Source organism: Achroia grisella, unplaced genomic scaffold, assembly GCF_030625045.1.
Source record: "Achroia grisella isolate CSIRO2021 unplaced genomic scaffold, CSIRO_AGI_Agris_v1 utg640, whole genome shotgun sequence".
Taxonomy (NCBI): domain Eukaryota; kingdom Metazoa; phylum Arthropoda; class Insecta; order Lepidoptera; family Pyralidae; genus Achroia; species Achroia grisella.
In genome coordinates this window covers 4,389,878-4,413,597 of record NW_026712977.1, presented here as the reverse complement: position 1 = coordinate 4,413,597, position 23,720 = coordinate 4,389,878, and the positions used below count along the sequence as shown (strand labels likewise).

Here is a 23,720-nt window from a genome sequence, read left to right as displayed (position 1 = left end):
ATTTGAAGCTTCTAGCTTTAAAATGACGATATTTTCATACAATTTTTCATCTCCCCTTTGAACCCTTCCCTCTGATCGATCCTACTGACCCTACCCAATTCAAATGTGTATCGAAAATACAACCGAGCGAGCCGAGTAAAGCCGAGCGGTGCATTCAGACTAAAGTCGTATTCGTCAGGAGGGAGTTGGCTTCAATCGCTCCGTAAGTCCTTTCGCGGGTTTGGAGTCCATCTGCGGTGAATTCACCACGATAGGCTAACCTGTCTTCATACTCATCCACACAACTGCTGCCCTGCTAGAATACACCGTTAACCCAATCAAATATCCTTTTCTTTGTTGAACTGTGAGGTCATAAAATAATAAAAGAAAACTCTTCTTAAATGATTTATTTGTATTTCACTTTCTAGCTATTAGTATATCTGAATCGCAGATAACAATCTGAATTCGAATTTACAGGTAGAATTTTACTTATTTTGTATAGAGGGATATCGGCTACTGTTAACTGAAGTCGATAAATTTTACATTATCCAAAATCATATCATCAATATCAATGGCATAATGGAAATCTTAATTAATGAAATTATAATCACATTCAGTAAAATAAATTGAAGATACCTTCCATAATTTGAATTAACGAATAATATAAAATAAAATAATAATTTTCAAGTAAATATACCTTCTAGAGGTCAGAGTAAATCCATGAATTTCACATTTTCAACATTCTACATTAGTATAACAACAAATACACGCTTGGATATAAATATCAGCAAAAGAGCGTGTATGACCTAAAGCAGCCACTTGCCATAATCACATGAAAAAAATACATGTTATGTACAACACGTGTACGGTGGCGGTCTATGTGGTCGTGATATAAATTACGACGATAGAACACCAGGATTATATAATTATATACTAATAAGTATATAATTATATTTTTTCTTGGATAAAGGAATGAGCGAGGCAGTGGTTAACTGAGGCCCGCTTGCTGGGGTCCAGCATCAGCATACGCTCGAGAAGGTCCTTCAACTGTGTTATTTTCTTAGCTTCCGGCTGCGGCAAGCGGTGGTGTGGTGGAGCCAGCTCCGTTTGCAAATCTCGCGAAGGTATAATACTTGACATTACGACCACTTTTTCCTGTAGACAAATATAGTATTATATAAATTATATGATAAGACGAATATATGATAATAAAAAAATTAGTTTCATAAAATATAATCATCAAAATCTATGCGGAATTGGCTAACATATTAAGTAACTTAAAAAGACAAATTTGGTGTAGTCCTTATCTAAACAATGATATCACGGCCATGTTCCTTGCCTTGCCTTTTAAATATTAAAGTGGATTGATCTGAGGGATCACCTTAGATCGACCCACTTTAACATTTGAAAGGGAATAATATTAGGATGCCCCAATGAGGTTCAGGTTTAAACTCGAAGCAGAACGTCCAGACTAAAGTAATTGGTAAGGCTGTTTTCGAATTTGGAGTGTGATTTACACTTGAACTCGTTTTAGTTCAGTGAAAAAGTTAACTTTCTGAATGAGAGTACAGAGTGCTACACACAATCTTTAAGTATATCTTTTGCTTGTAATATATACAACTCACCCTTTCAGTTATCCTGTCCAACTCATGATATAAGAAGTTACAGTTCGAATCAAAGTGTTGTTCTTTGAATTGCCCCCTCTTTATAACCTTATTTGGTATCTTGCCCTTAAAATCCATAAAGTATTTTAACATCTCATTATTAGATTTTCCACTAAACATTATTTTCCCTGTGGATATCTCATATATGGTGCACGCTGTTGACCACATGTCTATGCCGTGGTCATATGTGGACCCGAGAATGATCTCTGGCGCTCTGTAGAACCTTGATACTAAGTACGGCGTTATTTCGTTCTCCGTTACCAGAGAGGCTGATCCGAAGTCACATAATTTGAGCATTAGTTTACTGTCGTTGACGAGAATGTTGTCGGGTTTTATATCTGTGGATAAAATAATAAGATGAAATAGTGAAATTAATTTTAACAATCTTATTAATATTATAAGCGCTTGTGAGTATCATCCATACTGCACACATGTTAAACGTTGTTATTCTTTCACGCAAAACCTACAAACGGATTTTGATGAAACTTTACAGTAATATAGTTTATACATCAGAATAACACATAGGCTATAAATTTCACACGGACGCAACCGCGGGCACTGCTAGTAGAAAATATTTTTGCAAAAAACCTTATTTTTAACCTTACTTTTATATTATATTAACAAAATGAATATTCTCTGCAATAAACTCTTGAAATGTGCAAATTACTCGTACATCTTTGTGGATTACTACACTAAAATACCGTAAAATGTTGCAAGTTGCTGTACAACTCACCAGCGTGTAAGATACCAGTCTTTTTCAACAATTTCAGAGCCAACAACATTTGCTGTGTGTAACTTCGGACTGCCTTTATATGTATGCCACTATTCTTGCCATACTTCTTAAGGACCTCCCTCAGGTTCATGGAGAGTGGTTCCATCACCATACACAGATGGCGTTTGTGGAAGAAATGCCGGAACAGACGCAAGCAGTGGAACTTGTCCTCGGGGTCGGAATCATTCAAACGCTTCAGAATTTCTAACTCACGAAGACCAGTTTTATGCCTGTAGATAAATAGATTTAGTAACTTCACATTATAAAATATTTGAAACTGACGATTCTTGAAAATATACACATTGGGGCTTTGACATTGATTATACTTCTATTTTAAAAATACGTTTAGTTATTAAGTATTTAACAGTACAGAATTATTAAGTACAGAATGTTTGTCAGGTAAATTAGCACATATATATTCAAGATTTAAATAATATATATACATAGACAAATGTAAAATAAAAACGTAGAAAATAAGACAGTAGAAAGCCTGGAAGTTCTCATCCTGGATTGATATGTGTTTGTGTAAAAATAAAAGCGACATCAGTTCTAAAATAAAAATTGCACTAACATGATCTCATTATTCCTGATAATCTTAACTGCTACGTCGGTGTTGGCACGCGCTTGATCACGGGCTCGAACTACGTTGGAAAACACACCCTGGCCGGTGTATCCATATACACTGTAACGGTTGTCTAATATCTCCCCAATGCGAACTCTGTAAATAAACCATTTTGGATTGCAAATTTATCACTTAAAGGGTAATTTACATTCTGAAATTATTAGCTCTTATTACTCTAGATTCACTTCATAAATATTTTAGTGTATAAACCTCTAACTACATTAAGTAACAGGTGTAATGTTTGTTTTATTATTGCCATATTACCTATTACTGTTGTTTTAATTATTGTAAAAGCATATAGCTTTAATCTATGTACTTACATTCAATTAAGATGATGATTTGACTTTTATGTTCGGGCAAAGTTCTAAGGTAATATGCAACACTATTGAACTTTGTATAAAATACAGAAAATAAATATTAATCATTTTGTAAATACCTGTAATATCCTTCCGCATCATCCCAGTTGTCTGTCAGAGACGGGTTCTCTAAAGCAGCTTTATTTCTTGGCTTACCGGTATAGGGTGTCTGTAAAAATATTAGTAATAATGATACCACAGCTATATGTAAATAATGTTATCTTCTTTACAATGACGCTACTTTGATGTGCTTTGCCTAGCATTCAATCTACAAGTACAATGTCTACCCAATTTTACCGTTAAATTTCAACAAATTATATAACGGATCAGACAGAATATAACTAGAATGGAAAACAAGCTGAGAGCTCACCAGATGGTAATGCTAAACGTCGTCTATATACATACAGTACCAGAGATATAGCTAACGCTATATACATATGACATCTGTGGAAAAAGATGTCTCCTATAATTTTCTCTCATCAATTAACAGAAATAGGTGAGACAGCCCGTATGCAAATGAATTACCAGTCTGCCTCGGTATATTTAAATACAGATAACTCACATCAACATTGAAATTATCTTGATCAGCAAACATGTCCCACTCGCGGCCCTTGGTTGTTGCTTTCTCCAATTTATTGTTTGTTTTGGATTCGTTTTCTATATTCCTGAGGATGTTGGTGGAGTGTGGTTGTTGGACAACAACATCAACGCTGACAACATGGGAATTGTCACCCTCTGTTTTTTTGCCTCTATTCTCTTGCTTGGTATCAGACTTAACTTCTGGTTTAGGATCTGGTTTAAGGTCTAATTTAGGCTCCGGTTTAGGGTCCGTTTTAGGGTCTGGTTTAGAGTCGGGTTTAGGGTCGAGTTTAGGGTCTGGTTTAGGGTCTGGTTTAGGGTCTGGATTAGGGTCTGGTTTAGGGTCTGGTTTAGAGTCTGGTTGAATATCCGGCGTAGCAGAAACTCCGACCTGATTCTGTTGTTCTACCTGGCCGCTGTTATTTTCACCCTCCAATCTCTAAAATCATACAATTCATTTTGAGACCACTAGCCACCTTAGGGTGGTATACTATATACCTCTTATAATGTAATTTCGCTTCCTCATCACACTCGTTCAATCGAAACAAAGTCTACAAAGGTAGTTGCTTGGCAGCTAAAATATTTGAGGCAGAAGTTCATATATTAAAGTTGAAATATATACGTATATTCTATGCGAACACTTTTTGCAAATTCTACCTTGATAAAGTTGACTCAACTTTATCAAATTATGCTTCTACCTGTTATCCAGCAGAAACAGAATAGACACCCATTGATCTCTATTAAATAAGTATGTTATGTTATAAACAATTATTTAATAAAATAATTAAATATATTCTGATAGTTAAGCAGTTAAAGTATAACCTTCATAAGTTGTTCCCTTTGTTGTCTTCTCCGCTCAATGATCTGCTCCTCTGTCTCCTCATCTTCGTCTGTATTAATATCAATATTCAGCTCCTCATCACTTGAACTTGGAACTATTTGTGCAACTTCATTAAGTGTATTCTGGAAAATATTAATTAATTTTGTTATAAATATATTTACGTCACATAATAAATTAATATATATTTATATTCCTAACTAGCTGTACTCGCGACATCATCCGCGTGGAATTTAACTTTATTTTTTAAAAAATATTTTTTCTAAAATAAAAGTACCCTAAGTCACTCCTTATTACATCAGGTACCTGCCAATAAAAGTCCCGTAGAGATAAGCCGAAACTAACAGACAGACAAACAAATATTTTAATAAAATGTTAGATTGGTGTATGTACCATATATAATTGATATGCATGTAGTAAAAAACAATTATGTCAATATTACAAACAGACACTCCAATTTTATCTATATGTATAGATTTATAAGACAATTGTATTTTCAATGACTTATTAGTTGTTCTTGGCTATGTCATATTTAAAGTGTACTTTGACTACTAGAATATATACTAGATCATAAAATATAGAAACGGCAATAATTTATATATCATACTAATACCAGTGGCACTCAATGAGGAAGTAGCCATTATTATTGCTAAAAGTTGCATATAGATGGCGTGATTGGTATCGATGGAATTCTTCATAGTTTTGCAAACGTTTTAAAAAACAAAACTGTGTTTTCAAAAATATTTAATCAATTTTTAAAAAGTTATATATACATGTTAAAATGAAATAATGCGTTTAGAAAAGTAATTTTCATATATTTACTGATTTTGTTATTTTCCAGTACTTAATTACACTTTAATCAATGCTAATATGGGGCTCAATGTTTTCAAAATGCTTTCATAGATGGCATTGTCGTCATTTGTATCGGCCTAATTAAATGTCTTTTTTATATTTATTGTAAATTAAACATATAAAAATTTTTTAAGTAAATTAAAAATAGCCGAACAAGCAAGTAATACTATTTCCAATAATACTTATGTATGAAGTGTTGTCATATTAAAAATAAATACTTGTATTATCGATTTTTTTGAATAATCGATAACAGGATTTTATTACAGCGCATTATTCGATGATGCTTTTAATGAGTCGTTGTGAACAGTAAATTTTCATTATTTTGTATTATAGCAGTGTTCCGTTTCAAAGAACGGAATATAGTAGTACATTATTAGTGTCGTTGGTTATTTACATTTGTACTGAAAAATCGATTACATAATAATTTAAAATATCGAGTACGAATCGTAGCTGTCTTCGAATACTGGCAACTGGTAAGATTAAAATAGTATTTAAAAAAAAGAGAGAAATCGACCCTAACTCGAATATCATAAAGTTGATTTTCCTTTCTCATTAATATCATAGCAGTTTGTTTTTAACTTACGTATGACTCTGTGGTATGATGTTTAACGTGTATTGTTATTGCACGGTGCATATATTTCAAAAATTATATTTTAATGTAGGTACATACATTTCTTTCATACATTTCATACATGTCAAAAATTATCTTTTAATGTAGGTACATACATTTCTTTCATACATTTCATACATGTCAAAAATTATCTTTTAATGTAGGTACATACATTTCTTTCATACATTTCATACATTTCAAAAATGAACTTTTTATGTAGGTACATACATTTTTTTCATACATCTCATACATTTCAAAAATTATATTTTAATGTAGGTACATACATTTCTTTCATACATTTCATACATGTCAAAAATTATCTTCTAATGTAGGTACATACATACATTTCTTTCATACATTTCATTTCAAAAATTATATTTTAATGTAGGTACATGTCAAAAATTATCTTCTAATGTAGGTACATACATACATTTCTTTCATACATTTCATACATTTCAATGAACTTTTTATGTAGGTACATACATTTCTTTCATACATTCCAAAAATTATCTTTTAATGTAGGTACATAGTACATACATTTCATACATTTCAAAAAGTATTTTTTAATGTAGGTACATAACACCCCATGTCAGACCCCTTGTATTTGGAAGAAACTTAAAAATAATGCCAAAAATATTAGATGAATATATTTTTAATACGAATATTGTTTTATTTTTGTTCATCAACTTTATCCCTCACTAACAATACTAGTAGTAGTACATAACCTGGTTTATACCGCTAAAGATATTGAAAGATATACGAGTAATTCAGAATGTTATCAAGTTCAAAATAAGCACACATTACTTGCTTAGATAACAGAGTAATATTACTCGTAATAAAAACATTTGTAACACCCATATGTATACTACGTATGTATAGTAAGTACTTACGCTGCGGCGCCGTGAGACTCGTCTACCTCATCTACTACCGACCAATAGGAGCGCGCCTCTCGTGTTTCCAGAAAGTTTGCGACTAACGGACGATGTAGTAGTAAGGCAATGAGTGTCCCAGTGACATCATTATAATATTTTCTCGTTAAATTTTATTGTAATATACACAATTTCGCACTAAATAACGTGTTACCCCGTTACACATTTCTAATAATGAAAAACCTAGACCGACCCTGTTCACTTAATCTTACAAGATCTGACTTTAAAAATTACGATATCCTCATATAGCCTTTCATTTCCCCTTTCAATACTTTTTCGCATTAAAAAGTAGCCTTTCTCAGGGTCTACATTATCTGTCTACCAAATTTCAATTAAATCAGTTCAGTAGTTTTGGCGTGAAAGCGAGACAAACAGACAGACTGAGTTACTTTAGCATTTATAATATTTGTAAGAATATCGCTATTAAAAATAGGGGTTGGTGAAAGACGGGTGAAAATTTAGGCGTGTATGTATTTTCAATGTAACATTATAAATAAATAAAAAATTGTCCATAATACAAAAAAATATTTTTTCGGTGTAGGCCACCCCTATGACTTGGGGTATAAAAAATAGATAACAACCCTACTTCAGACCTGGCAAGTATACATATCAAATTTCATCAAAATGTGGGAGAAATATGGCAACTAACACTGTGATACAAAATTTATATATAAGATATAGCGGAATTCTCATTAGGTAAAAGAATACATCGTAGAATACATGAGGTATATACCAGTAAATTAATTAAAGCTAAAATCAGTCTCTTACACATAACGATTGAAATAAAAAATCATATCGCCCGATTTTGATACGTACGAGTATAAACGTATCAAAATCGGGCTATACGTATAGCGCAGACGCGTTACAACATATCTTCGTCGAGAGAAAAAAATAGGCATGGAATGTAGAATAAACTATAACATAATATATACATTGGCACATAAGCCATATCTGCAGAGTGTCGACTAACGATATTATACCTACACATTTACATTGAATCTTGAATCGTCCCTAATGAGGTACACGATACAGTTACCTGCATATCTATTGTATACCTATCTTTGCAAAACAGATGTCATGTAGACTGAATTGACTGCCATCTATTTTCGTGCTTTGTCACTAGTAATGCGAACTGCTTCAGATCTAGAGACATCTAGCGGCTACGGCGGCGAAATAAAATAGCCCGAAGAATAGCCCGAGTTAGGAAGGAACCATTTTCTTGTATGGGATGGGGTATCTGTATGTAATATTATGTTATCTGTGCTAATACTAAACCAGAGAAATAATTACCTTTTTTTATAACATTTGTGAATATGTATATCTAAATATTTCTAATCAAGGGGATGTAATGAATGGATAGAAAGTAGACCTTACCTGACGCCTATCTTTATGGCTCCCTCTGTGGTTTCTATCACGCGAGCGATTGCGTTCTCGACTGTGGACTCGACTGCGATTGCGACTCCTTACCCGGCTGCGATCAGTACTTCTGTGGCGACTTCGTTCGCCGTCACGGCGCATCACCGATCGATCTCGAGTTCTGCGTCCACGAGCTTCCCAATCCCGTCGTTTGAACTCCACCGACCGTCGTTCCATCTCTCGCTCGCGATCTCTTTCACGCTTACGGTCTCTATCCTTCTCTCGTTCACGCTCTCTTTCCCTTTCGCGTTCTCTTTCTTTCTCCCTTTCCGCCTCATATAGCTTACGTCGTTGCCGTTCTCTTCTTTCACGATACTCTCTTTCTTTTTCCATTTCTTTTCTACTCTCTCTATTTATGATTACTCTTAAGTCTTCGTCATGCCGTTTAGACTTATATCTATCACGCTCTAAAGATCTATCTTTACTAGACTTGTGTCTACTGGCCCATTTGTGGTCATAGTCATGACCTCTCCTTTTCTTAGATGACGGCGACTTATCATCAGATATACACAAATCATTGGCTGCAGGCTGTTCAATTTCGTCATCGCTTTTATCAGAATAATAAGCAACTAAACGTGCCTGTAGCAACTCTTTTTGCTTCATCAGCTCTTCCAAGTTTAGATCGTCTTCTATCATGGTTAATTCTGGACTTGCACAATCATCTTGATAATTTTCTGCCTCAGAGTTAGACGATTTAACATCTAACGATTCATCTTTTTCGTAGGATTTCTTTGCATAATTACCATTACTATAAATTCTTGATTTTAGAAGATCCCAGTCACCATTGTTTTGTTTGGATTTATTATCTAACTCTGCTAAATTTAACTCAACGGAAGCATCTCTGGTTGAATCTTGTTTACAAGCACGAGATTTTTTTATTAAATCTTCAACATCAGATAGTGATGTTTCACTTTCCTGAACTGGACGTTTATGTTTAACTTTCTTAGACCTCTTTCTTCTTTTAAAACTAGTCTCTCCTTCATCTTCGTCAATTAATTCCTTTTTATTTTTTCTATGCTTCTGCTTCTTTTTTTTCTTTCGGTTTTCGTTTTTTAAGCTGTTCACTAACTTATCTTTTACTTGAGTTCTGAAACAAATAAGATAATATGTTTGTACTTACAGCAGAGTCATCTGCCGTTCTCTGGCCTCCATTCTTTCCATTCACAACACATTGAATAACTCTGTAACATAATAGCTTAGTCAAATGTTGTAGTAGATACTAGAATGTAAGGCTGACGTTATCAGATTATATCAGGTTACCTCGTTTTTATTTTGGACGTATTAAATAGTTCAATTGATATATTTATTATAACATTTGAATTGCTCATGTTGTCAGGACTGTCGAGTCTATTAATAATTATGTCATATTAGTGATTAAAATAAAGGCAACAGCCTTAATGATGTGATCCAATATTTCTATAAGTACATGTCAATGTCATTTACCGCAAAAACTAATGTCAACATACAGTTTACAATTAAAACTTAAAAGTGCAAATTACTCAAACAGAAACCTTTTTTTATACTCACTCTGGATCCATCTTGCTGCTTCTTTATTAAATTGATGAATATAATTGATTTACTGTAAAAAAATAAATACATCTTTAAGATATAAAGTACCCTCACTCTTTTAGTGGGCAAGCATTGAAAAAGACAGCTATAGTTTCAGTGATTGTAATAATTTTATATAAGTTATGTCTGTAAATAAGGTTTGAAATCACAAAATAACAAAGAAAATGTAATTAAAAGAGCTTCAAAGAAAACGAAAATCTATTAATAGGAATGCAAGTAATTCACTACAGGTTGTAAAAGGCGGATACAATAAATGTTAAAAATCAGTCGTACTGTAAGTATTATTCTAAATTTAATAAGCATATTATGTGGGTAAATATAGTACAAAAATTTATAGCAACAACATCTTCAATAATAATTCCTACTATTCTTAGAATATTATAAACTGGAAAGTTTGTTTGGATGTTCATTCATTATTCATGCAAAAACATATAACCTATAATTTAAAATGTTTAAAAGTACATATTGTTCTACTGTAATAATAAATCTCTAGTAAATACAGAAAAAAAAATTAAATAATGCTAGTACTAATTACTAAATAAATTCAAATCAATGGGTACTTTTAACGCCTTTGTATTCAAAATAGTTAAATTTGATCTTTTACACAAGTAATTTGGATGAATAGTTTTAAAATTACGACAATGCAGGGTAAAACCACGTGCGCAATAAAACGTACTCAAACTGGTAGCATTCAATGGTTATCTTGACTTAATTAATTCCTTGTTCACAACAAAAACTATTAATAATAAATATTTTCTGGCTATGCTTAACTTTCATCAATTAAGATACGTCGTTTTACTAACAATAAGTATAGTTTGAAAAACACATATTGTATATTGCACAATTTATAATTTACTTACTACCTGATGCACGCGTCTCTATGCGTGGTTTGGTTGCACTAGTGATAAATAATTTAGTTCATACAGCATAGAATGAAAAAAATATTTGAAGGTAAACACAGCATTATGCTTCAATGTACCCACATATACAAATATAATTTTAGTTTCGCTTCTCCGCGGGTAGGGGAGCCACCTAATTATGAACCCATATTTCTTAGTTACATATTACATTTCATGATTACGTAATATAAAAATTAAACCAAGACCACCATTTCACAATTTCTCACTACTTACGTAATTAGATTTATATTTCAATTCAGTTCAAAAATTTGGACTGAGAAAAAAGTTGTTTCATTTATAAATCTAAGGACTTTTGTATCGTAAAGAAAATATTTATTGATTATTATTATTATGTTTTTTAAATTAAAAAAAAATACATTCTACCTTGTGTCACTAGGATAGGAACTATAAGAATTAAATACTCTTCGTATGAATTTTTGTAAACCCAATTATACAAATACTTTACGCTGATTTTATTTATAATATAACTAATACTGGGGACTCTAATATAAACTCAATCCAATCTACAATAACAAAATAATTTTTGGGATTACCTAATATCCAGAAAAAACATATTGATTTTGTCACAATATAAAAGAATGCAGAGTTTGCAATATCTTTGTATCTAATGGGAGACGTATCTATACTATATCTATATCTTATATTTAATATCTTATATTTAATAAGAATAATAATTTAAAGAATTTTTGTTTTTCTGCTTGTTCTTGCAATATCTGAAACAACTGGACAGATTTTGACGGGACTTTCACTAATACTCGCAGATAGCTAATATTAAAAGAGTAGCTTAGACTACTTTTATATTAGCAATTTTAGTTATTTTAATAAAAAACAAGGTATATTAAATAGGATTTTTTGTATAAAATTCATAGGTATGACTCGATATAGTTTCAGTAAGTATGATCGGATTCTCGATATAGAATTAACGATGCACAAGTGTTTTGATTCGTGCGGCTCTAGTAGATAGCCTGTTGATACGTACAACTCAATTGATGTAATTTGTTGTTGCAAAAGTATGACTGTTACTTTTGCAACAACAAATTACATCAATCAAGGCCATTCCAACAAATCTATGTACAATGTTCTCGGGCGGTGTGTACGAGGCGTTCCCGCCGAACGCGACGACATTTGCGCAACCGCGAACGAGATGTGTCACCCCTGCCTGACCGATATCAGCAGCAAATATATCAAAAACAGTTCATGCATTCATCAGGGATACAAATGCAATATGGAATTCAGGCTGGATTGAGCCTTACTTCTTTCGACTTCTATAATTTTGTTAGTAATTGACATAAAAACTAATTGATGGACTGACTTTTTGCTTATGATAATCATATGCACTTTTCGATAAAATTTAAGATGGAATATAAAGAGCCATAATAGTCGCCAAGCCAGCAGCCCTAATTTTTTTTGTTAGAAAAGCTTACTATTCAATACATTAAATCAATAGTACATTTCTAGAAAAAGCCAAAAATAGGGTTTCAGTGATTTAGCAAATGAAAAAACAGAATAATGATAAATTTAGAGGTACAAATCAAACATTATAAATTCCACACTAAATAAATACGGTTTTTTAATAAAATGTCTGCCATGGTAATGTCTCATGTCTCAAATAATCATGGAAATACTTAATAAAATTTTAGTTACCTAGATACCATAATTTTTATCTGACATCTATTAAGTATAATTTTTATTCACATACAATCATAAAGTCACAAGTATGGAAGGGACATTTCTGATGACTTGACATTTAATAAAAAGTAAACTAAGTATTTAATTTCTATTTGTACTTTCTAATATTACATTTTATTACATATTTAACTTTTATTTCCTTAAAAAAACTCTAAACCAGTATTTACATATCACAATCACACTTATTTCACACTTATTTTACACACAGACACAATTATTATCTATATATAAGGCAGGAACATCTCCAATCCAGGATTTCCGTTGCAACAAGAGATATCTATGGATTATAGCACTCGGTGATTCTACCACTCTCTTATCAAGCCATAGCTGCTAATGATACAGGAATTACGGCCGCTAACTGCATACACATCAGGCCTTGCTACATGTCCCGTCTCGTTCCATCTTCTCACAATGCCGGATTAGCATATAAACAAGAGTAGCCAATTTGATGGAGGGGAAAAAAAGAGTAGCAAATACTATGAGTGCCACACTCTCACTCCTGTCTGAATGTATACCTGAACTTAACAACAAAATTCAGAAATGTTAGGCCTCAGAAATGAACTTGCTATGGGCTGCGCAGGCATAACCCAATCTGTCTTTTTTCTCCAACTTTAAAACCAATTGTCAGACTATTTCTAGTGTGAGGTCCGCATCCTTTTCATTTGGCAATCCCCATCACTCAGTTGCTAGGCCATACAATTGCTGAGAAGTTCGTATTGGTACCGTAGATTGTCATTCAATAAAAATTTATGTATCAGGTATTGGCTACTAGTACATTTATTATATGGCATATATATTTGGCATTAGTAGAATTAGTAAGATATTTTATGACAAAATAATAAATAACAAATATTTCCAAGTGTATGAAAAAATAACATTATCAAATGGCGCCCCAATAGGTTATGATGTATTTTTTTTTTAAATCAATATTTTGCCATGCCAATAGCTATTTTCCTGATATTCTATAGCTTCTTGGGTCACAAAGCCACACCAGTTTAGTGGTATATTTGATATCACTGATAAAGTCTTCATCAAATTTCTGTCTTTACATGTCTTCAGTGGAAACAGCCTTAAAAACAGCTCAATTGAATACCCATGTGCATAAACCTTCGTCTTTTCTCCTTTACCCAAAAGGTTGTCTGGAAGAAATCGCTTTAGCGATAAGACCACCTGCCTTTCTGTATACTATGAATATTATTTTTTTAAGGTGCAATAAAGAGTTAGAAATAAATAAACAATGTGAAACCCTTCTATGTGTTTCATTAATTTACTGACAACTTGATGAAACCCGACATCATTACCATAAAATTTTATATTACCTAAGATAGTAATAATTAAAGATCAATTGGATTTACTTTACATCTACAGATTTATGATACTTTGTTAAATTGTACTACCTAATGGTAATTTGCTTGTTAAATTGTACATTTAACAAGCAAATTAGCTTGTGTGAGAACACATATTCAGTGCAGACATCTGACCACCGCATATTTGACTGCCTCTGTGGTCTTGTGGTTTAGTATTCTGCTTTTCTTCTAGTGGTTACATGTTAGATTCTTCGCACAGTACAAACATTTCTATATATGAATATAATTGTTTGTATGGATTTGGGTGTATTTACAGTAATGCTTTGTGTGAATTGTCCAAGGATATTATTACAACTATTATTATACTTATGCTCTCACAAATGGTAATGGTAGCATAATAATAGAAAATAATATTAATGCATTAAGTAAGGCAATTGACTTTTGCAATATAACAACTAAAGTTTTAATCCCGGATACTAAATCGACAGGTATAAATATCAATTTTTCAAATAATATTAGCACCTATAGTGGGGAAGATATATCGGAGAAATCGATTTGTTTAAGCATAAATTTTTACTTGAACATATGTAGGAGTTTATACATACATGATGTTTCCAACAGATTTTGAAAATTTACATACATATACTCCTGTTTATTGTATTGAACAACACAAAAATATGTTTTTGAGGTTTCCATACAAGTAATAACTTTGACAGTATTACACTACAAACCATAAATTTTTACATTCAAACATCTAAATATTCAAAATAGGTATATATATTTTATAATATATAACACCATATGAAGATCATTTGTATGTTTGTTTTATAGAAAAGGCAGTTAGTATTTATTGTAGTGAAAAATAGTAAATCTAGTTTTATACAACAACCCCATAATATTAGATACTTTATTAATTTATAATAATGAATTTTAAACAAACACTCACACATTATTTCTGAGTAACCTATAATAATGGGTAATCAAAATTGATATCCGATAGTACAACAACTCTATTTAAAAATCGCAATAACCCACTATCAAATGTCAAATTTGTCTGCAGGATTAAAATCCATTGATGTGCTTGTAAAACGGTTCAAAGATTATTAATTGTTTTAATGTAATTTTAAGAATTGTATATAAAAGCTATCTGCACTCCTTTTCCATATAAACTACAATAGTAACAAACATTATTCTCCTTCGATCACATAATTTTCATAATAAGTATAAATACAAAAACAAGTTAACAAAATCACTCCCATTCAATGAGGTGTTTACAACAATATCTAAATAAAGCAAACACTAATTGCAGTATATTTTCACTAATGCGATGATTATTACACACACTTATGTATGATATATGTGTAAATCTAAATGCGAGTGTTTGAATGAAAAATTATTGAACTACTACAAAATATAAAGTATACTTATTTTTATACTTAACAAGCACTTTGTTCTTACAAAATATTACTGAATATTAAGTCAGGTTAAATTAACAAGCCAGAATTAATAGAAACATAACACTACAGTAGCATTAAATATATTGTTATGGAGTAAATAGGTTATATTTTATCCTATTTAGAGTAAGATTTTATCATTGTCTGTTTTTATAAGTATTATAAATTGCAATGCAATATCAAATAATAGAAAGTTTTTTTACCTGGTTGGAAGTGGAACAGAAGACATAAATAAAAAGTTTTAAATGCGGGTATCAGTAAAATTTGTCAATAAGATTTAACATTTACCTGTTACGGGGCAATCATGTCCGTACTATATTTTAACCAACAATTGTGTAAATTAGGTAAACATCCATAATGGGTAAGATTATGTACACAAACAGTTTAGCACTATAAACCTCAAGAATTTTAGTATCACTTTAATTGAAACAATAATAAATTTCAATATCAACAATGTCTATTAGTAAAACAGACTAAACGCACTTGACTAACAGAAGATTTTGTCATTCAATCAAGTCAGCAAAAACTGTGGGTTTCTTGGTGACGCTCACGGGTCACCGTCAACCACAGAGTACGCACAGAGTACTTAATTTACCCTTTTTCCCCAAGTTATCCTAATTTAAGTTAATTAATTTTATTTGGTATGAGCATAGAGTAGGTAGAGCATAGAGTATTGTCAAAGTGACATGATGACATCTCATGTTTAGTCAACATTTCCTGTAACATGTATAAGAATACTGCTCTAGTTCTTCAATCCTTGCCTTCAGACTATCTCTCAGTAGCACACTTCTCACGATCGTCTCAGTTACAAACTAATCCACAACATCCAAAGTACACTTTTCACTACAACATAAACTTGCCTCTATATACTGCCTTTGTCATAATGTCCATAATCATGAAATTGAACTAGTTTCTCTACTTGAGTTGGATATCTTCTTGCACTTCAGCTTCTCCACAACTTTACCAAGCAATAAATAATGCAACGCAAGCTTGGTAAATAACGTAATCAGGAAATAAAATTAGTTTATGTTTTCGAGTTGGAAATCTTCTTCCTTGGACTTCAACTTTTCCACTTAATGTTCTAGTTTTACGCTTAGCTTTAGTCTCTTCAAGTGATGTAGACCGGTAAACTTCATCTTCAACATTGTCAGTTTCCGTGATTGCATCAGTATGATCTCTATCACTTCCCGCAAATCCTCTTCTGGTGAACTGCTTCTTCATGTTGAATGTTCTCTCTGAGTTGTTCAGTTTCTTCTGAAACAATCAGGTTGATGGTTGTAAATTTTTATTTTTTCTTTTCAGGGATTATGTGGTAATACTGGTTTTAAAAATAATTACTTATATCTGTAGCCATTTTATCTCTTAGCACTATTACTCCTAGATACACCAACTTTTTGTGCACAAAACTCCATGCCGCCGCTTTATGTAGTTACAATGCAAAAATAAAAATATAATATCATACCATATCATATTATGTAATAAATAGGAATATATAATAGAACTAGCTGTTTCCGAGACTTCGTTCGCGTGGAATTTAACTTTATATTTCTAAAACAAAAGTAGCCTGAGTTACTCCTTATTACATCAGCTACCTGCCAAAAAAGTCCCGTCAAAATCGGTCCAGCCATTTCAGAGATTAGCCGGAACAAACAGACCGACAGAGAGACAGACAAAAATGGTAGAAAACTTGGTGTATGTACCGTATTTATATTCATATGCATTTAGTAAAAAACTTATCATTTCAATATTACAAACAGACACTCCATTTTTATTTATATGTATAGATTAGACATAAAATCCATTAAATATTGTTAAGCGCCTTAAGGTAAGTGAACTGTATGTTTAAAGCACCTGATTCCAATAAACTAAACTTTACATACGCGTGTTAAACGTCTAAATCAATATTTAATAAACTTTTTGAGAATATTAGATATACATAAAAAGATTTACTGATAATGCTTGCAAATAAAAATAGTTAAACAATTTCTTCCTTCTCGAATTTTATTTCCAACTATACACATCCATAGACATTCATGGTGTATTTGGTCTTTAAAAAAAACAATTTGTCTTTGGCGAATGCACTTTATCCCGAACCAAAGAATATACTACCCGAACTAAAAATAAAAATAAGAGCAATAAAATTTATTACAGATTAGTATTTTACTTATTATGTTTCTTGGAATATAATGTAACCAAGTACATGGCAAATTTGTATTATTATTCAACATAGAGGTTATTATTTTTTGTTTTCATTCCAATCAAATAAGAGTATAGAACAACAAAACAAAATAGTGTTCATTACTTTATATTTTCGATATATTTATTGGATGTAAATGAATAATTTTTGAATTTTTTGTTCCTTGCTAGTATTGATTTCTTCAGTTACTTGAATGTAGTAATATCTTGCCTATTTTTTAGGTGGAGTGACTACGCAAAATGCCGAGAATAAGAAGATTTTATAGCGACGACGAGACGGGTGAAGTCGTGACATACCATGTCAATGATGAGACCGGGGAGCCAGTACTGCCACAGAATACTCCTTTCATGCGTATACGAGCACCAAATCTCAGGGTACACAATAAAATTAAGCAAATAAAATTTTCCAAAGGTTACATGACTAAGACAAAAAAATTCGAATCCCTCAAAGCCAACATTATTGCCGGCTCCCACACCTTCAGTAATAGGTTGCTCCTTATACCTGCTGCGGCATTTTTTCCAAATCTTGCATGCGTATTGCTAATGATCCTAGAAATATTCCTACATGTCCAGTGTCACAAAAAGAACAAGAGTCTTAAAGATTCAAAGTCGTATTATCGCAGTCCTTTTCACATAATAACCAGTGTGTTTTGTGGTGTTTGCCGTGACAGTGATGCTGCATCTAAGATAGGGCAACTGCAAGATGAAAGGCGTCATCGTTACGATTATATTAGGGGAATGGCTTTGTGAAACCTTCATTTATACTTTGTTTCCTGCGTATATATTAGTTATAAATGTGAAAGAGAGTTGTAATTTGTAAAAAGATCTAACACTCTGAAGATTTAATTTAATTCAATCAATATTAATGTAAGTTTTCATACAGATTACATAGTATATGGAGGACATTGGCTATTAATGAAACATTAATATTATTGTCCATAATTTTTTTCAAACTTCTAATATTCAGTTGTGAGTAAAAATTAGTATTATGTAAAAAAATATGAAATATGATTTATTTGGTATAGTAAAGAGTTTAAGCAATAAGTCTTTTGTGATACAAATGTGTCTTAATTATAATACTGACTAAATGAGTGAAATTAGGGCATTAATTTTCATAAGGTAGTATAATAGAATATCTTTCCTGAAATAGGCTGTGTCCTATCCCAGAAAAGTCATTCCGTCATCAAAAGGAGCATTGGTCTTGATCTCAATTATTCAAAATTGAAAGCAAAGGTTTGTCTCCTCAGGCTAATGTATACTAAATTGTGTGTAACTGGTACAATCTGTAGGCACAAGTTTTATCTGCATTGTTATCAATTTGAGCTGATATAACTTGATTATAATTTGATGTGGGGTAAAAATCATAAGTATTACATGTCCTAAATATATATATACTATTTTATATATGAATACAACAGTGCATCCATTTGATTTCTACCCCAAAATATGTAAAGGTGTTGAGTTGTTGCCCCATGTTTGCTTTGTGCAAGTTATCAGTATTACTTGCATAGAGCTATATAGAAGCCTAACTCTCTGCATTAAATTGTAATGATGTTAAGAGAAAATTATTTGTAACTCCACTATTATATGTGAAAAGTATCTATGTATTACTAAATTTATTATAATGGTAAGTAAGTAATTCTAAAGTAAAAGTTAATAATATTTATATTAATAAATACATATTTAAATGTATATGAAATTATATGGGCAGCAATTTTCATTGAGCTGTTCATATTATAAGAAAATAACAAAATAATAGTATCCAGAAGATTATCTAATCAAAATATTTTTCTAAATATACATATGAAATGTACTGTTCGGATTGTATAAATAATGAGTCTATTGATAAATCTATAGATTTATAATAAAAAATATTTAAGATTGAATTTATAGAAGTGTTAAAAATCTTATATAGTGTATTTACTCTATTTTGTTATCCCTAATGGATACTTTGTACTTTGGCATACTATTCTAAATCAGCAAATATATAGTATAATAATACTATTAGGTTTGATTCATACTTAGTATTGTGGTATAAAACTACATAAACTAAAAAAGTGCCTGCTATGTTTTACATTCATGAACTACAGTAACTGTACATGCATTTCCATTATATTGTGATGGTAAAATCATATAATATTGTACACATGGAAATATAATTAGGTATCACTCTTACATTTTGAAATTTCTTAGTTAATAAGTTACTATATATTTTATTGAGTGGTGATGGGTTGTGTTCTCCAAAAGTATTAATTTAAATGATTTGTCTGTATTTCAAAAGGAAATAAAGTTTGTTCTTTCATAACATTGTTTTATGTTACATACCTCGCACACACCCCAATGTACATTCTTCTGATATACTTCTAATAACAGAAGCACAGCTGGGACAACAATTCACTCTGAATGGATCCTTGAAATACTTTAATATAAACCAGGAAATTGTTACTAATGTGGACTAATAACACCATTGCTAGAAATGTACTGTCACATCATCCACATGATTCTCTGGAAACCATCGTGATTTCATAGTATTCCCTGTGTAAGGGAATGCATATAATTTGGTACCTACCTATGTATGTAGCAATATAATAAGTATGTGTAGAACCAATGTTTGAATCACGTGATATGTATCGGTAGAACATATATTACATAATGTTTATTCTATAGGTACATGTTTGAGTACAGGTAAGGATATAGGTATTAAGTATAACAATAAATAAATTAGTGTGAAATGAAAAGCAATTTACAACATACAGTTTATTCTTATTTGGGCATATGCTACGGTTAGAATACAGTGCGCCTTTTGCCAGTCAATTTGATTCCTTCAAACAATCTGGCCAATCAAAAACAACACAACTACGTGAATTTATTCCTGTAACTTGGAATCATAGCAATTTCTATATAATCTATAATTTAGGCCCTTATCTAGTCAGACTTCTGTTTCTAGCCGTAACTTACACAATCAGCTGTCATATAGAATAATCAACTAACACAATAATTTGTTAATACAGAACAGTGAATAACGAGAAAATGGGGAAGTTATTTTATTAACCAGTAGAGAAATGCATTTCTGTGCATCACATTAATAGTGAACATTGAATGGGGGGCCATAACATCCGAGCCTTACAATGACTACATATTACGCGAGTATTTAAGGATACGCATACAGAACAACAATGTGAGGTAATGAAGTTACGTAAGTATTATTATTAAAAAATATTGTAATACAGTTCGCGGCAGATAACTAAAACAATACCAAAGAAGTATGCGTATTAGACGTTATTGTCACTTGCGCAATTTACTTGGAAAATAAATAGATTTTTAAGCTTTTCGCCAGTATCTTTATCTATTTACAAAGAAATCAATGAGCTGTGATAGTTTTCGTGATAATGCCACAGAGGACTACAGGGTACCACGCTTTTTGTCCATATACGGAAGTAGTCTTATTATGAACTAAGACTATTTTCATATTTAGACAAAGTCATACATGGTGAAAGTTTACTATTAATCATGTATGTATGAATATACAATAATAATTTTAACATTGAAATGTTCAAATTACAAAAAATAAAACGTCGAGCTTGGCTCTTTAACCTGGTTGCTAACAACGTCGTTGTACAACATCAGACCAACAATTGACAACCACAACTGTAAAATACAGTTACTCATTCTTACACGATAGATAAAACAACAAATAATTACATTAATATAAGCTTTTAGACATGTTCATTTAAAATGACATTAAGTAATTATCAGGAGAAATCAAAAGAGACTAAGCATGTATGCGAGAGTTATTAAAATTAAGTTTGTAATTACAATTATTGTGTGTTAATAAGTGATACATAGATGAATTGTTAAGTCAAAGAGACGGGCAGAACGAAAGACATTTCTGTTAATCAAAAACTAGTTAAATTGACCAATATTAAGTACATATCTCTTCCTCTTGAATATTTACATACGTTAACGAGAATGGAGAGGACAGCACAAAATAGACGAATAATACAGAGCCCTTGTTATTTCGCATGACCTTACACGTGACACAAATCCGTTTAATTTCTTGTTTGTAATCGCCAAAAAATGTACTCTTCTATTTCATATTCTGTACTCTCTATTCTTCTATTTTAAATCTATTACTTTATAGTTTAAGTTCAAATATTTTTAAGTTTAAAATCAACATCTGATCTATAAATATCCACCGAAGAGCCTCTTTCTCATATTTATCACGAATCATAGTACTGTCGAGCGAAGTACATTCAAAAACAGCACTAACATTTTATATAGATTGTATTAAATAGTATTTTAATGTAGCGGTATATATAACATTGGATATAAGTCAAAACTATCTAGCTTACTCAAATTTTAACCACCTCACAAACATTAATTAAGTCTATTCAGTCGTTCTAATATCAGAGACTAAAATTTTACTCTGCATATATATATATATATACTATAGATATAGATAATTTTACTCTGCATAATATATAGATAGTCTCTGCTATAATTTATAAAGAATTGGTGATCAATAACATATACTCCGCACACTGTAGCGTGGTGCGAATGAGAGCTGGCATATATAACACTATAATGAGATAAATAGTTAATCAATCTAATAATTATAATCGACATTCTCCTATAATCAGACTTCTCTCCCAACTTATGTAAAACGGATGTATTATAGATTATCATATCAATAAATTTACGGTTAAAACGAATGGTAAGATTTCGGTTGTTATATAGTACCTATAACCTGTTACAATTGCAACGTTCGAGTACTGCACTCGATGATTTTAGGTACTTTATACGTGAACGTGTGATAAAAATCACTGTGCCAGAACTTTAAGTTACAATTTTTCCTCAAAATGTTTTAAGTTAAAAATTACCTAACAGGGCTGCCAACCTATCTTTTTAATACTTTCACTCGACTTCTTATTCCTTTGGATATTGTGTATTGAAAATAATATATATATATATTAACTGAATTGCAGGTTGCTATCTTGAGCACTAAAAGTCTGACTTGCACAAGTTGTGCTTGCTTTATGAATAATTTCAATAAAACATTAAAGTATTTACAAAGATTCATGCTAATTATAAACAACTTCTGAGATATATATATATATAGTTAAAGATGTGTAAAGCTACGGAAGATTCTATTAAACTTTATAAACTGACACAAGTAAAACTTACAAGTGTAAAAGTGGGTCTTTTATTAATTATTCATTTATTAGAGAGCATTCTAGTGTTTTGTTACATAGCCTTGCACAGGACAATGCAAAGTTATATAATATTGTAAGAATATTAAATGACACAGCCGAATTCATCTTTAGTGTTTTTATTTTACGCGTATCCATAAACAGTAGAATGTTCTTTCTTTTATTCACATCTAGAGACGATATAAACGACATATGAATACAATTTAAACAACCAATCCGTCACTGTGAAATGTTTACGTTTGATGCACAAAATGAGACCCCATCTCTCAAATACATTTATTACAGACTCTATTAATAAATATTTGTTTAGATGAATTTATCTAACAACAATGTATATTATCTGAAAACAAAAATGAGAGGTGCATACTTTACTACCTATGTAATTGATTACTATATACCCTATTCGGGGGGTACCTACCTAGCAGCTTTTCAAACAATTAAAAATCAAATTATCGGTACATTTCAACATTGAATGTAATATACATATGCACCATTATCCTATGTATATCATACATATTATCTATGAATAATATAGCAATCTGTTTAATAAAAAAAATAGTTCCTTGATATGTTTCGAATTAATTATATGGAAACATTGAACAGTAAATTTTTGTTCAGGAACATTAAAAATATGTAAAATGTAACAGAGATCTCCAAGAGGAGTATGTTAACAATAGAAACGGTTATCACGATAGACTGCTAGCACACCGCCTAAATAAACACTCCATCCCTCCCAGCCTGCTCTAATGAGCATCGGG

The 23,720-nt window shown here is 31.4% G+C and overlaps 2 protein-coding genes across 2 annotated transcripts; one reads left to right on the top strand and one right to left on the bottom strand.

The window, feature by feature from the left end:
* Positions 1–376: 376 nt before the first annotated feature.
* On the bottom strand, positions 377–16,156 carry LOC131849114 (serine/threonine-protein kinase PRP4 homolog). The gene is made up of 10 exons (XM_059199105.1): positions 15,845–16,156; positions 10,145–10,196; positions 8,576–9,704; positions 4,795–4,935; positions 3,956–4,411; positions 3,474–3,562; positions 2,987–3,133; positions 2,377–2,645; positions 1,605–1,981; positions 377–1,134 (listed from the first exon to the last, which is right to left on the bottom strand). Exons 2-10 carry the CDS (start codon positions 10,153–10,155, stop codon positions 928–930), a joined length of 2,826 nt encoding a protein of 941 aa, XP_059055088.1. The 5' UTR covers positions 10,156–10,196; positions 15,845–16,156; the 3' UTR covers positions 377–927.
* A 1,473-nt stretch (positions 16,157–17,629) lies between these two features.
* LOC131849259 (uncharacterized) lies at positions 17,630–19,048 on the top strand. The gene is made up of 2 exons (XM_059199291.1): positions 17,630–17,788; positions 17,975–19,048. Exon 2 carries the CDS (start codon positions 17,993–17,995, stop codon positions 18,500–18,502), a length of 510 nt encoding a protein of 169 aa, XP_059055274.1. The 5' UTR covers positions 17,630–17,788; positions 17,975–17,992; the 3' UTR covers positions 18,503–19,048.
* Positions 19,049–23,720: the final 4,672 nt, after the last annotated feature.